The following is a 16,014-nucleotide window of genomic DNA, read 5'->3' on the forward strand; positions in this document are numbered from 1 at the left end:
TGCCTCATTCCAGGACTTCAACACGTCCACACTCCCTGGCGTGACAATGATCTGCCCCGTTAGTACAAATCAGAGCAGACTCCACACCCCACTTTACTCCAGGGCCCTTGCCCATCTGCATCACGATGAGCTTTAAATCAAGCTGGAAGGAAGAGGAACCTGGGGTCGCAGGTGATCCTGTGTGGGGGGCATCAATACTGCTGCTCCAGACCTGGGGTCAGGGGCATGGTGGGTGGGGGTCAGCGGCCCCCAGGGACGTGGCTACACGGTCACCGGTGCAACTGGGACCCCATTGGCCACAGGCCCAGAACCTCAGGGATAGAGACCCAGAAGAACATGGACAATTTTTCATCCCAAGAAGATTCTCAGAGGGCCTTCTGGCCCAGGGAGCCACTCACCCTCGCAGTTTGGTAGCAATCTGCACATCGGTCATCTTCCAATCAACCCCTGGAAAGAGACAATGCTGGAAGCCGAGGCAGCCTGGGCTGGTTCCGGGCCCCCACCTCTCCAAAATGGGTATAGTGCCGGACGGGACTGTGCCAGGGTCCAGGGCACGTCAGCACTTCCAGCCGGGCTCACACACAGTGTGGGCATCTCAGTATTGTTAGTAGTAATAATACCCCATTTTTGCAGGTGAAGAGACAGGCTCGGAGGTTGGGGGCCGGAGCCAGGTCACATTCATTCATTCATTTGCTAATCGTCACTGACCATGTGCAGTGGCCACTGTGAGTCAGAGCACAAGTCCAGTTCTTATGTCTAGATCCCAGCCCCTTCCGGCTGGGCAATCCTGCCCTACCAGATGACAGTAGGCCATAGGCTGGGCTGGCCTCTGGCTTTGAGCTGGCATCTGCTCCTTCCTCGTACCAGGATTAGCCTCTCTGGGCAAGGGAGAGCAGGTGGGAATGGGAACATAAACCGGGCTGGACCAGAGGGAAAGTAGCAGTGGGTACGACCGGCTTCCCGCTACTCACACGGCAGCAAGCACAGGCCCCAGAAGCCAAGATGAAGGTGTTGGGAGAGAAGAGAGCCAGGCAAACCAGGCTCCGGGGAGTGTCCTCCCCACCCTGGCTGCCCCACCCTAGCATCCCAGCATCCACGCATGGAGTGGGAGCCTCTCCCTACTTTCACACTGTCCTGTCACATCCATCTGGGAGCCTGCCTTTCACTACCAGGACTCAGGGCCAGGAATGACGGACGAGAGTTGGGCACACGTGGGCTGATTTCAGGCCCGGCCCTTCCGAGCTGCTGCAAGCTACGAGCTGCCAGAACGACCTCTAGTCCTCAGCTCTCACAGGGCGGTAATGCTGCCTCCGGCCACGCAGGGGGAGTGAGAGCGTCACAGGTGTGCAGGGCTCTAGCTTGGTGTCTGAGGCACAGCGGTCATGCAGTACACGTTAGTCCCATCATTTCTCTCTCGGGGTTGCCACCTTCCACTCTGCCCCCCAGTAACCAGGGCCCCTTACATTTGCACAGAACTTCAGTTTGCAGAAGCGCTCACAGCCTCAGCCTCACTCAGTCCTCACAGCCAGTGTGGGAGGTAGGGAAGAGACTGCCACTCCGTGGGAGGGAAAGGGTGGCAAAGCTCAGAGAGCTTGGGGAAATGGCCCTGCCTGAGCTCTGGCTTTCTCCTGGGTCCCCAGAGACCAGCTGGAAAGCCATGAGATGCAGACTAAAGCTGACTTTCTTTGAGTCCCAGCTCTTTCTACTGCATCATGTTATCCTCTCAAACTGGCCCACTTACGATACCTTCTTGAGGACAGTGAGCATTCCTGATTCACCTTTTGACCCTCCCAACAGTGGCTAAATGTTGGGTGGATGGAGTCAGCAAACAGAAGGAATGACAACGGCTTAAGGTGCTAGCAGCCCCCCCCCAATATACGGAGTTAAATATACCGTATTGTTGTGTAGCTTGACCCCAGTGAGAAGCACATTTAAGCCAATTTTCTGTCTCTGGCCCTTGGCTTTCTCACTACCTCACATCGGGGACCAGAGATGGCAACGTGTGATATTCCCAGCATTCCTCTGCTCCTGCTGCAGAGCGAATCTTCTCCTTTCCTCTCCCCTGCCCAGTTCTGGCTAAAGAGTAGGCCTGGGAAGGACTGGTCAGAGAAAGGAGGATTTGTGCTTGCTGGCCTTTGTGGGGGGAAATCTGAGGAATGGGAGAGACAGAAATAAGAAGAAGCCACAGAGACTAAGTTGGTTCACATAATAAAAAGCTAAGAAAAGTGGAGGACGAAAAGGAGGAGGATATGGAGGAAAAGAAGGAGAGGGAGGAGAGGAAAGAGAAAGAGGAGGAGGGGAAGAAGGGAGAAAGAGGGGGAGGGAGAGACAGAGGGGGAGGAAGAGGAGGGAGAGGAGAGGAAGGAGGAGAAGGAGGAGGAGGGGGAGGAGGGAGAGGAGGATGAAGAGAAGGAGGAGAGGAAGGAGGAGAGGAAGAAAGGAGAAGGAAGGGGAGGAAGAGGAAGATGAGGGGAGTGGGGAAAGGAAGGGAGGAGGGGAAGAGGAAGAGTGGGAGGAAGGAGAAGGAGGGGGAGATGGCGAGGAAGGAGAGGAGGGAGAAGGGGCGGTAACGCCAGTGAGCTAGGCTAGAAGGGAGAGTTTGGGAAGTGTGAAGAGGGGGAAAGTCCAGAGCAGAGCTGCCAGGAAGGGAGAAAGGGAGCTTTTGAAAAGATTTTGGTTGTGGGTGCTTAATTAGCTCCCATGTTATGCTCTTTGAACTAAATTCCTTTTTAATTGTAACTGGAGCGGGAATGAGCTCCCGTGGATGCCACGGCAGTTCTAGACGAGGCTGGTGAGGCCGGTGTGTATTAATGGCACCTGCCGGGTCTCCCTGACCAGGTTGGGGGTGGGGAGCAAAGCAGAGGAAAAGCGAGAGCGAGGCCGCCGGTCGGACTAGTAACCAAGCTTCCTGCTCTGCACCTCGGCGCTCAGGCACGCGCACCCCCTCATACCTGCCAAATCAGTGACAAGGAAGCTGCCGTTTGTCCACAGATAGAGCCAGTGCTGGAAGGTCTGGCATTTCTGCCTGATCTCGGAGCTGCCAGCCGCCTCCGGAGAGGCCGTGAAGCCCCACTCCCGCAGTAAGTAAGGCTGCAGGGGCTGGCCCAGGTCCTCCTCCAGGGTCGCGTAGGGGATGTTGTTGGCCGGCCGGTAGATGAGGTATAGTGGGAGGACCCTAAACACAGTTGCACGGCTGTGAGGGGGAAGCACGGCCCCAGAGCCCCGCCCTCCACCTCAAGCCTACATTCTTGGGTTGGAAAGGAAGGTCCTTCCAAGAAGAGAGTTCTCAGCTCAGTGGGTTTAGGACTGAATGGTGCAGTGGCCCCCGGAGGACCCTGAGCTTGGGTGAGGAACCAAGACCAGTATGTGTCCAGCAGAAAGGAGCACCTCTCGAGAGGACGCGGCCAGACTGTGCTCCAAGCCCACCAGACCCCAGCGCTCAGGAGTCAGAGTCTAGGTCTCAACATGGAAACAACGACCACTTACAGCCGACTCCCCCTAAAACCTACATGGACCCACGGAGAAGAGTCCCGACCAGCTGGCCTAGAGGTGGACCAGCCCCCTGTGCCCATCACCTCCAGAGAGTCCCAGCAGGCTCCAATCCGCAGATGCGGAGCTAAGGGGTGGGGAACTGGGGTGAGTGGGAGGAGACCGAAGAGCTGGGCAGAGGCTTTTCTAAAGTGGGCAGTTCACTTGAGGTCTTTATTTCTAGATTTTGTGGGACCATTGAGCTGAGCACAGGGTTGGTGGCGGGCCATAACTCAGGATGCCCCTGACAGACCCTGAAATCACTGTTCTGGGCAGAAGCTCTAGTCAGCAGGTCTGCACACCGCATGCCCCCCCGCCAAGTGTGCTTACTCAGGCACGTCCCCAAAGCCAGGGGCCGCCTGGGCTTCGGCCGCAAAGATCTTGCAGTACTCCCGACTCATGTTCTGGATCTTGCATCCCTGTGCAGTAAAGAGAACCAAGCCTGGTCAGCAAGGGAGCTCCGGGGCTCCCCGTCATGTCCAGCTCGAAGCGGGAGGGCCATCTGCCAGGGAAGAATCCAGCCCTGGCAAAGGTTGGGTTCACCCCTTCCCTGCTCCCTACTCCCCACCTGAGTTTTCTCATTTGGAAAACAAGAGGCTGTGGGCTTGTTTTCAGAGTGGTTTCCAAACTGTGTTTGCTGGAACCCCGGGGGCAGTGCCCCAGAGGCCACGCTGTGCTGAGCAAGGGAGACACCGTGACTGCCCAGCCCACCCGGTCACTCTCCTTTTATCTCATGCAGAGGCTCCATGCAAGGTACGTGTGAAGGCAACGAGAAAGGTTTCTGCTACAAAAATATGGTTTGGGAAAACTATGGCCCCAAAGACATAGCCAAGCTCTCCTCGAGACCCGTCCCAGGAGCCTTGTGAGGTTGGCGCTGAGTGCCTCTGCTCCACACTGGGCTTCCCAACAGACCCAAGCTGGGGACAGTGGAAGGAGGGACGGGGGATGGGACACGGTACCTGAATGGTGACGTCGTAGTTTCTGCCCAGGAGAGAGGTCTCGCTGCTGGGTCCAAACACGAGCAGGCTGGACACCTTGATGACGCACGTGCGGCCTGACTCAAAGATGGGCTCCAGCCCGTAGATGACCTTGGCCTGTGAGGCCTTCCGAAGGCCATACCCATGTCCACCCCCTCGTAGCTCCTCGCTCACCAGGCGCCCAAAGAGCTTGTCCCCCCAGCAGCCAGAGTCAGCCAGACCCTTAGCAAACACCATGGGGGTCATCTCAATCTCCTCTCCAACTGCAAGGGAACAGGGAAGATGTGGAAAACTAGAAGTTTCTGCCCCACCAAGGAGGGTCTGTCGGGCAGGGAGAGCCGGAATAATCTCTCACCCGCCACTCTGGCACACTCACTCCCGTCCACGACCGCTCTTTGGGGGTGCATACTTCGTGGGGCCCAAACCAGCCCGTGAGCTCCCGAGGGCGGATCTGTGTCTGACACACCCCACCATTTATCAGTGCTTGAGTGTGCCCATCACACTGCAAGCACGTGGTCAGTGTCCGCGCAAGGCAGGGCTCTTCCGTGGACATGGCAATCCGTCCTTGGATTTTGTTTGGGAATTTGGTGTTTTGATCAAATGAATACATGTCTCCATCTCAAGCAACATGTTTGACGGAAGCAGTCTGCAGGACAATCCAGTAGCAGCGAGCTGCCCTCGTGCTCAGACTGGGATCCCTATAAGCCATCTCCCTCTGAAAGGACCCAGAACTCCCCTAAAGAAACGGCTGATTCCAGGTCTCGGTCAGGAAGTGGACTCGATGGACCTGGAACATCCTGTCTGACCAGAAAGCAAAGAAGTTACACAAACCCCCGGAGACTTGTCAGAAGGACGCCGGAGCCAACCTTCTGAAGGGGCTTCCACGGGCCCAAATCAGACCATCTTACCAGCCAAAAAGAATGATTTCTACAATGTGGTGAACATAGCAAATACATTTTAAAAATTACATTCATAATAGTAGCTGAAAAAAACTCACTCCTCCCTCCCCACAAAAAAAAAAAAAAAAAACACCAAAAACCCCAAACCTCATGGTGACCTTTGGAGGGTTCTAGGGCACCAACTCAGGGCAACAAAATGACTGTTTTTTCTTTACAGAAGAAATTCAACTGATGATGAACGAAGAAATGACAGAATTAAAATACTCCAGTTGTAAGCGCTAATGAGGTCATGGATTCAGCAATAATTGGTAGCTGCTAAAACCCCCAGGTAGCAAGTATCAGACACAGATTTTAAACTTTTTCAAAGGATGGATAGGGCAGAAAACAACTGAATGAGTGCAGGGACCAATCTTAACGTTACTAGAGTAGAACAATCAGGCATCATGTGCCTCCAGACGGGATGCTAAGGGGCACACACAGCACACCTGTGAGGTGTTCTTGCCCAGCCCACCATCCCCAAAGAATTGCACCTGAATCTGACCAAGCCTCTTGATCGAATTACCAGTTTAGGGGAAGCACATGAGAAGAGGAGCTTGTTAAATGGGGTTAAATCAGTAAAATCTAGAGGGTAAGAAATTCTACCTATCAAGCGACTTCAATGAATAAAAAGGGAAAACCATGAGCAAGAACAGTGAGGTATTAGAGAGACTTAAGATCAATCTGCCCAGAGCAATGAGTGGTTCCTAATCCAGGTAAACCAACCCTCACGAGACAGCTGCGGAACTGCGACTGGATGTTCGCGCAGAGTAAACAGCAAGTTCTGTTTGATATCAATTACACTTGAGAACTGATCAAAGGCACTAGTTGAATGACTGAGTGGTTAAATGAATGAGTGAATGAATGTATTAGTTGGCAATGAAGCTCTAAAATGTATCACCAGCTGCCTTCACCGTCCAATCCTCAGCGTGTTCCCTGCAGAAGCATCACAGACTCCTCCTCTAATGTCCGGGGAAATGCTCTATAACCGGGGGCTAGCACAATCACCAGAGAGCTCCTGAAGATGCAGTCTTTCTGGGTCCCTTCCCCAGATGTTGTGATTAAGGATATCTACGGCAGGGCCCTAGAAACTGCATTTTTAGCAAGCTCGCTGTGTGGATTGGAGCCAGGAGCCCACAGAGCATGGTGAGAAACTCCAGGAAGGGAGCTGGCAGGGTAAGGTGGGCTCTAGCGGCCAGGCCCCTTGGTCAAGGGCTCTAAAATAGGCCGAGGGCACAAGGCTGAATTAACTTCTTGTGAAAGGGCCTCTTGGCCACTCCTTCCCCCACAATTATCGGAAACAGCAGTCCTCCCCTTCATCCATCCCGAGCCCTATCCTAAATGAGGCCAACGGTAGCTGCATGTGGAGGTGAACACAGCACTGGGAATGGGTAGAGCAGGTCCTCCCTGTGGATGGCAGGAGTAGGGATGGAGGCCCACCCGCTCCTTCCCTGGATGGGCATCATACCTTCGCCTTCTTCTCTTGAGATGAATCCCGACAACACTGTGCGGAGAACAAGAAGAGGAAGCAGCTGCCCTCAGGCTGGCCTGCCTGGACAGAGCACCCTCCCTCAGAGCCAGGCTGGGCGCGGAGACCGGGGGGGGGCACACTCACCCTCGGCACTGAGGCAGAAGTCGGTAGAGGCGGAGCCGTGCTCGTTGCGGATGGTGCACTGATACACGCCACAGTCAACAGGGGACGCCTGCACGATGGCCAAGGCCACCGGCCCCTCATCCCCTGCACTGCAGAGAAGGGAGACGCTCCCCGTGAGGGCCATCGCCATGCACGGCCCAGGGCCAGACTGTGGTCCCGCGGATCGTCACGCACTGCCCTCAGAGGCTGCTGTGCGCCCCGGCCCTGAGAGCTCGGGCAGGGGGCGAGAGGTACTGTGGTCAAGGGCCGGTCCTGGACCGCGCAGGTCTGGTTGGCCATCCTCATACTCCCTAGCTGTGTGACTCTGGCAAGGGACTGAATACCTTGGAGCCTCAACTTCTCCTACTAAGGAAATACCAGACTCTCCCTCGTGGGGTTACTGTGAGCATTCCGTGATGGTGACAGACCACAGGGGAGGACCGCACATGATCATTGCTGTAATTACGCAGCCAGGGCAGGGGGTGTGGTATCCGGCTGGCTTACCTCCGGCCCACCTCGCCCACTGGGCGCTGATCCTTGGCCCACGTCAAGACTGAGTCGCTAAGAATGTTGAAAAACTGGCACCACACCTTCAGGCTGCCTGAGGCGTCAGGAAACTGCTCTACCCGAATCTTCCGGATCACCTGTGGGGCTGAGAGCAGGGGCCCAGTTCAGAGGGACAAGCCTCCCCCGCTGTCTTGCACCCTCCCTGGCCCCACCCCTGCTTCCCTGGGTGTCCTTGGTGGGACAGGATGAGAGGAAACAGGATTCAGGCCTCACACAAACTCACGGCTTCCTGGCTCACAGCCGCGTCCCACCTGTATCTCTGAGGCGTTTGCTCTCCAAAGCACACAGCCTAGCTGGAAAGGCCCCACTCCTGTGCCCCCACCCCGGGCACTGGGACAGCCTCAGAGCCCAGGACACAGACGGCAGTGAGGAGAGGACAGATGGCAGCCACGCTGCAGGGAGCACAGCATGAATCACTGTGAAACTAAAGTAACGCTGCGTTCCATTATGTTACGTTACATTAGACATATACATTATATTCTAGATACACATTATATCACGTTATGTTATGTTACAACCATACTCAAATAAAAAAATTTAAAAACAAAAAACAAAATCCATGAGAGATGAAACGCTTAAATGGGAAGAAGAAACAGCAACACAAATTACCAGGATCAGAAATTCCCGAGGTCATGTCAGAACCTTCAGGTATTAAATGGATCACAGAGGACGCTATGGCAAATACTACCCTCGATGTTTGTTTTTCAGATGAGAAGGGAGAATTCACTGGATGGTATTGGCTAGGAAAGCCCGCTCAAGAAGAAATAGATAACACGAATGGCCTTTCAGCTATTAAAGGAACTGAGTTCACTGAACACAGCAAAGAAAACAGCGAAACATAAAGCTTCTCTCCAAATAAAAAGCAAGGCTCTTGTGGCATGAGAGAGAGCAGTGGGGGGAGCTTCAGTTCGGGTTCTAGGCCCGAACGCGAGGAACCTGTGTCTGGATCCTGACCCTCCTGCTCTGTACTTGGGGGCAAGTCTGTGCAGAGGGGGTGGCAGGGACGAAGGCGCAGGACCTGGGACACTAGGGCAGCCAGGGCCACGCTCAGGACCTGATTTCTTCCACCTGCTTTACCCTCAGTGGTACACAGTCGGTACACGTGGCAATCCCGAGGGGCAGCGAGGACAACTGGCCCCCGTCTGACTGCACAGCCTGGGGGGGGGGGTCATTCCAGGAGAATGCTGTAGGAGGCACGCTGCGAACCCCTCGCTGGCGTGTGCCCCTGGTGGTGTGCAGCCCTCTCCAGTGAAGCCTGCCCCCGCCCACCCCACTGCTCACCTTTCAGCAGGTCTTTGGCTTTCTTGGATTTGGCCGAAGTGTCCTGCTTGCCTTCATCCGGGGCCTGCTCTGCGTCCACACTGCTGGCCTTGGGGCCGGAGCCCAGGTCTCCGGCTGCCGGCTCGTCCTCCGCCCGTGGCACCTCCAGCATGCCTGCCTTTCTACCCTGGGTAGGGGAGCGTTTCTCCCGCCCCGGCGTCCCCGGGGACCCGGGGGCAAGGCCCTTCCTGGCTCCCCGAGGGGAAATGGTGGGGCTCTCCCTTTCTTCAGCCTTGGCTGCCTCCCCATCTCCTCCTGCTCTGACCTTGGGGAGAAATCTCTTCCTCCGGGCCCCCAGAGCGAGCTCCTCAGGCGTAGCCGCGGGGAGGCCAGTCGGAGCCTCCCAGGGGGCCTCCTCCTCTCGGAAGGGTTCCTGGGCCCGTCTGTCTGCTGCGAGTGGCCCCTGACCAGAGGCTGTCTGCCCACCCGCGTCCCCCAGGGACCCTCGCACACTGCTCTCCTGGGAGGCCCCCGGGAGCCCAGGCCCCTCGGGGGGAAGCTCGCCCTCACCCTCACTGGATCCCTCTGAGGCCAGCCCAGGGCCCTCCTCCTCACCCACCACGATGGCAGGGACAGTGAGGGTGCTGGGGCCAGGGCCCCGGGCTGTGGCCAGGGCCTGGCGGCCAGCCTGCACCTCGCGGTCCAGGAGGCCGGTGAGGCGGCGGGAGGTGCAGGGGCTCAGCGCCAGGCTCTGCGCGCTCTGCACGAGGCGGTCGTTCTCCACACGCTCCAGGATGCGCCTTGATGTCCGGGGACTCAGGCCGGCCACTTCCACGTTGGGGACCAGAGTGGCGGAGGACACCGGAGCCCTGGGGGTGGCTCCATCCTGGGCCTCTGCACCCCCGCCCCCCGTCTCTGTGCTGGAGAGCTTCAGCAGCAGAAGAAGGTAGTTCTTCAGGGAGTCTATGAGGCCGGGGTCACAGCTCTGGACGCCTGGGTACCTCCCCTCCACATCCGGCCCCTGGGCACAGGCCCCCTCGCTGTCAGCTGACGTGGCCGCTGGTGGGTGACTCTGGGTGGGGGTCCCGGGCCCCAGGTGCAGCCGGGGGGCCGACCTCAGCAAGGCCTGGTCCCCAGAGGGCAGGAAGGCGGCAGCACTCATGTGCTGAGATGCCGGAGCGCTGGGCAGTGCCTCCCGCGAGCTCTTGGTCAGGCCTGGCCTGGGAGGAGAGGGTAGAGCGGGCGCCTCTGGGCTCCGGCCACCCAGATCCATGGACGGCACTTCCCACAGCTGCTCCTCCTTGGGGCATGGGATCAGGTCATCCTCTGGCTTGTCCTTGACCAGACCCGACCACTCGGGCCCTCCCCGCTGCTCCAGACTGCTCTGGGGAGGCCGCCGTACTGGGAGTGTGCGGCCGCCTGCGGGAGCACCCAGCAGAGCTGCCTCATAGCTCCTGGGGTCTGTGACTGCTGCCTCCTCAGATCTGAGCAAGAAACCAGGCTCTTCTGGGACAGAGGGCCCTTCAGGAGTCTGCTCAAAGCACTCAATAATCTGAGGAGACTGAGGACCCTCTGAAGGTGGGCGTTTGGGGGCTCTGGACTGTGGGCTGAGGCTGGTCACGGAGCCCTTCTCTGACTGACTTTTCATGGCTGTGGGTATGCTCCCCTCTGACCGTGTCCCTTTGTCCTCCTGGATCCTCCTGTCTTCCTGCATCCTCTTGCCTGTCTGTGTCCTTTCCACCTGCATCCCTGCCCTTCCCTGTGCCAACACATCCTCCTGGGAACTCCTGGCTGACACTGGCCTCTCACTTTCTTGGGGCACAATGTCCACCTGGGTCCTCCTATCTGCCTGTGTCCTCTGGGTTGTTTGTGTCCTGTCTCCCTGCATCTTCCCATCTGCCTCCGTATTCTTCCTGCCTCCAAGTTTCTGGTCAGCAGACGTCCTCCGATCTTCCTGGGTGTCTGTATCCATGGACTCAATGACGCCCTGGCTCCTGGAGGAGCTGCAACCAGCAGACACTGCTTCAGCACTGCTGCTCGCCAGCACGGTGGGAGCCGGGTTTGCCTGGGATTCCGGGACCTGAGAACACCCAGATAAAAGCGTGAACTTGGCTACACGAGCCTTAGGATCTCTTTCAACCTGGCATCCTAGGTTCCTCTGACCTCATCCAGAGGTGCCCTGACGGGAATCCTGCCACCTGGTTTTCCGGGCCTGCAAGGGGTTGGGAGGCAAAGGACATGTGACAAAGTCTCAAGCCCACCCATCCCAACCCCTGATCCCAGAGTCTAGACCAAGGAATACCCAAAATCCAGGTCTAGCTCGGGCCCTTCCCACCTCACCCTGAAGAAACCCTTCCTTTCCTGGAAGACCCCTCACTCCTGCCATTTGAAGGAGAGTGTCCTCTCTCCAGGGCTTCTGAGCAAATTGATCTGTCCCTCTTTTTTGGCACTAACTGCCACCAGATAGAATTATGGGCGAAATGGGAGAGAGCCGAAGGGTTTCCTGCAAATGGCCTCCATGACAGCATCTGCCATTAGCGTTGAGCGAGTGGTAGTCATCTGATGCCATCCAAACAGAGAAGGTTAAAGTAATTAGGAATGCCACCTGAGCCGAAAAATCAATGAAACGTTATACTAGTGCCCTTCTGAACACCCACTATTTGCAAAGCACTCTGCTAGGCCCCCATTTATTAGACACACACTACCTCACTTACTCCTTACGATAGGAAATAGTTGCAAGCGTGCTCTCCAGTTTAGTGATAAGAACACCGGGGCGCTTGGCTGGCTCAGTCGGTAGAGCGTGCAACTCTTGATCTCGGGGTTGTGAGTTCAAGCCCCACATTTGGGTGTAGAGATTATATAAAAATAAAAATCTTAAAAAAAATTTTTTTTAAGTAAACCTTAGAGATAAGAACACACTGATGGTCAAAAGAGAAATGTGATTGGGGTGCCTGGGTGGCTCAGTTGTTAAGCGTCTGCCTTCGGCTCAGGTCATGATCTCAGGGTCCTGGGATCAAGCCCCACATCAGGCTCGCTGACTGGCGGGAAGCCTGCTTCTCCCTCTCCCACTCCCCCTGCTTGTGTTCCCTCTCTCACTGTCTCTCTCTGTCAAATAAATAAAATCTTTAAAAAAAGAGAGAGAGAGAGAGAGAGAGAGAAATGTGATTGTCCGCCGTCAGCCAGTAAAGGGCAGAGGTTAGCTCAGAAGCCAGGTGTGTCTAACTTTGGATCCCAGGCTCCCCGCTGTTACTGGAGAATGCCGCCCCGTCAAATATAATTAAAGGACTTCCGGGCTAAACATAGTGGCACAAGACACAGGTTGCCTCTTTTCCTCCCAAATATAATCAAAACCAACAATGTAAACAAGAAAAAAAAAACTTCACCATGAGTGAAACTGGAGGCATGTAAAACCTACAGTCTCAAAAAAAAAAAAAAGATAAAAAAAAACTGAGCAGGGGCTGCCACAAGCAAATAGCTGAGCCACTGGGAGGCTGCTTGGGATCAAAAGCTGTGGGGAGAAGAGAGACCGTGAAACAGCTCAGCAGGTGAAGACTGAACAGTCCCACGGGTCTCTGAGCATGGCCCCAAAACACAGTGACTGTAGATACAGGACTCATCCCAGTGTGAAGAACCCACAAAGTCCACATCCAACGAGAGCTGTGGGATCGTGGAGAGCTAGGTGGGAATCACACAGAAGACGCCCAAGGTTGACACCCACCAGACGCAGGCGGAGGAGACCAGAACGGCCCAGAGGCAGCACATCTCAGAAAACACCAGCAAAAACACGCTACTGAAGAAAGTTCCTGAAAACCTCTAAGCTTAGGAAGATTGTTTTTGAACATACGAAGACTTAGGGAATATCGTTCCCATGAGCCCAGCTTGAGCAAACTACCAGAGAACATACTCCGGTCGACCAAAAGATGATTAGAGATACCACAACACAATTCATGCTGATTGTTAAATACATATTAATTATACAATGGTAGAGCAAAATGTCAGCGTTCTATGCCCTGTGCAGGAAGAAATGATACAACTCATACAACAGGAGAAGGAGGAAGAAGGTGACAAGTAGAGTTAAGTACCTTGAGTCTATCACCTATACAAGCCAGGAACCAAAGATTTATTCAAAGCTAAAAAAACAGGTAATAGAAATACGGGATATTTAACAATACAGAGATAATCATCAAGAAATAAGATGTGGGGCGAATATGAGATGGAAAATGACAGGGAAAAAGGGTAGTGGAAACACTTGATCATAGCTCGTCATAAAAAATTAAGACCCTGAACACAGGAAATACTTAATGGTATCATATAAAATATAAAATATGTATTACACATTACCACATACAAATATCTCTAGTTATCAGAGGAACCACACACAAAACCAAAGGAAACAGATCACATAAAGACTTTAAAATATATATAATTAAACTACATTTGAATTAAGTATAGAATTTAAAGTTACTGAATATGGAATTTTGGATGAATGACACCATTCATTCAAATATGGGAAAAATAAGAGTGTGGTGATGTGCAGAAACCATCAAATAAAAGTCTGACTGGCTAAAGAATTTTAGTAAAAATGCTCCTCCAATTTCTCTGACAACCAGTAAGATATTAACAGACAAAAACCCCTTGGAGCCAACAAATAGCAATTAGTAATATATTAGAAACTTCTGTTAACTCCTGGCATTCTAGGATTAGGAAGCATTAACATGGGCATGAAATCTATAAATGTACCCAAAAAATGCTGACTTTGCACAAGACTCATGAGAACAGAGCTTTTTTGCTTTTTTTTTTTTTTAAGATTTTATTTTTAAGTCATCTCTACGCCCAAGATGGGGATCAAACTCACAACCCCAAGATCACGCTCTTACTCACTGAGCCAGCCAGGTGTCCCTAGAGCCTTTGATTAAAACTATCTTCTCTCCCCCGTCCCCAAGCCTGAGCAATCCCTGAGTCCTATTGAACCTATTTCCTCGGTGTCTCAATATCCATTCCCTTCTCTGTCTCCATTGCCAACCGCCTAAACACATTGCTAACAATTCTGTCTTATCTGGGTACTTTAAAGCCTCCGGATCAGCATTCACGACTCTAGTCTTTGCCTCTGTGCACCACTTACCCTCACTGCAGCCCAAGTGATCTGACCAAAATACAAATCTGATTGTGACACTCTCCTGCTTCAAAGCCTCTCCAGGGCTTATCATCATTTACAGGATAAAGCCTAAAAGCCCGAGCCTAAAGGAGCAAAAAGTTTAAGAACACTGCTGGCCAGGATATGGGGAAACAGCCTGTCAGCACAGCCTTTGGATGGCCACTTGGCATCACTCAATAAAACTAAAAACACTTATGCTCTGACCCAACAGTTCCATGAGGAGGAATTTGTCCTATAGATATATTTCCATGTGTAAATGGACTTAATAGACAAGGATATTCACTGCAGCACAGTTTATAACAGCAAAAGACTAGAAATTACCTAAATTCCATCAACAGAACCGATCCAGTGAATTACAGTACATCCATATTCCAAATAAGTAAAATAAATATCCAAATAGGAAAACAAGGTGTGGATAGAAAGTACAATATGCAACCTTTGTGTGGCAAGTATACAGACACACGCATGTTTTTAAATGCAGGGAAAACAGTTCTGGAAGTATGCCCAAGAAACAGTTTTGACAACTGACTTCAGGAAGTGAAACTGGTTTTTTGTGGGGGGGTGTTGAGGAAGACAATACTCTCCATATACCTTTTCTACTTTTTAAATTTTATACCATGTGCACATGACACATATCCAACAATTCTCAATTTAAGGTGAAAATAAATAGGGGTGCCTGGGTGGCTCAAGTTGGTTAAGCATCTGCTTTTGACTCAGGTCATGATCCCAGGGTCCTGGGATTGAGCCCTGGATTGGGCTCTTTGCTCAGCAAGGAGCCTGCTTCACCCTCTGCCCCTCCCTCTGCTTGTGCTCTCTCTCACTCTCTCTCTGGCAAATAAATAAATAAAATATTTAGAGTGAAAATGAATAAATCAAACCTCATGTGATCAAGGAAGCCCATCCTTCAACAAGGGTCCCAGATCTCTCTTTCCAGTTTCACCTCTTGGGTCCCTCTGCCCAACACCAAGAAGTTACTGTAGTGACCACTGTGCTATTTTATTACTACTTGGTGTGTTTGCTCTCTGCTGAACAGTCTCAGCCTTCTCCTTGCTCACTTGAAAGACTCCTTCTCATCCTTGAAGACCTCACTCAAGTTTATTCTCTTCTTGGAAGACTTCTAAGTCTTCTCCTCCACCCTCCTCAAAAACATTAGTGGCTTCCTACCCCTATGCACCCACAGCAACTGCACTTAATTGTATCGGGATACCCTCATTCTATGTGGTACTTGTTTGTTTCACGCATGTGGCACCTGCTCACGTGTAAACTCTTCCCCTCTGAAGAGGTGGGCCCAGCACAGACCCAGGGTTAGAGGTGGTGCTGGGTAACTGTATGTGAATGATCAGTTGAGTACTTTCTGTACACTTCTGCAAAGGCTGACCTCTCTACACACTGTGGTGTGTGGTGTGTGTGTGTGTGTGTGTGTGTGTGTGTGTGTGTGTGTGTGTGTGTCTACATCTGGAACTGTGTGGAGGTATGAGAAGGACTGCCATGCAGTTCTTTAAAATAACCATGGTGTGAGCAGGGGTGAACCCAGCTGGTTTTGTGTGAGCTTTTTCACTACAAAGAGCAGCAGTAGGTTTAATTTTCCATCCTGACTTACTGTCTTCCTCATAAATTCTCAGAGATTAAGGATGCAATCTGATTCACCTCTGTGGCCTGCACAGGCCCAAGCACATAGGAGATTCCAGGAATAAACTACTGACCGACAAGAACTATGGCTTCTCGCCCTCAAGGTGGGACATGGTCCTGGAGTGCTGGTTTGGGGAAGTGGGGGACAAAACCAGGAGATTAATGGGAATGGTGAGGGCAGTGCCTAGGTCCTGGAATCTCCTTCGTCTGAAACCCAGACCCAGGGCTGATGCTGAGGCTTTAACGTCTTTAAATGTTTGGCAGAATTGACAGCAAAACTATCTGGCCCAGAAGATTTCCTTCTCGGATGATTTTTAGCTACAAATTTCA

General features: G+C 53.0%; 1 protein-coding gene across 1 annotated transcript in view; it reads right to left on the reverse strand.

Moving 5' to 3' along the window:
• Nucleotides 1-16,014, reverse strand: part of ALPK3 (alpha kinase 3) — a gene marked incomplete at its 5' end in the record, with an annotated part of 46,667 nt that overhangs the window by 1,768 nt on the left and 28,885 nt on the right. Inside the window, 8 exons of the mRNA XM_034668888.1 lie at nucleotides 399-447; nucleotides 2,952-3,175; nucleotides 3,859-3,947; nucleotides 4,488-4,768; nucleotides 6,909-6,944; nucleotides 7,056-7,183; nucleotides 7,578-7,725; nucleotides 8,922-10,980. Of these exons, the coding sequence (XP_034524779.1) occupies nucleotides 399-447; nucleotides 2,952-3,175; nucleotides 3,859-3,947; nucleotides 4,488-4,768; nucleotides 6,909-6,944; nucleotides 7,056-7,183; nucleotides 7,578-7,725; nucleotides 8,922-10,980 (3,014 nt within the window). The remainder of the gene's footprint in view (nucleotides 1-398; nucleotides 448-2,951; nucleotides 3,176-3,858; nucleotides 3,948-4,487; nucleotides 4,769-6,908; nucleotides 6,945-7,055; nucleotides 7,184-7,577; nucleotides 7,726-8,921; nucleotides 10,981-16,014) is intronic.

Source organism: Ailuropoda melanoleuca, chromosome 9 (assembly GCF_002007445.2).
Source record: "Ailuropoda melanoleuca isolate Jingjing chromosome 9, ASM200744v2, whole genome shotgun sequence".
NCBI lineage: Eukaryota > Metazoa > Chordata > Mammalia > Carnivora > Ursidae > Ailuropoda > Ailuropoda melanoleuca.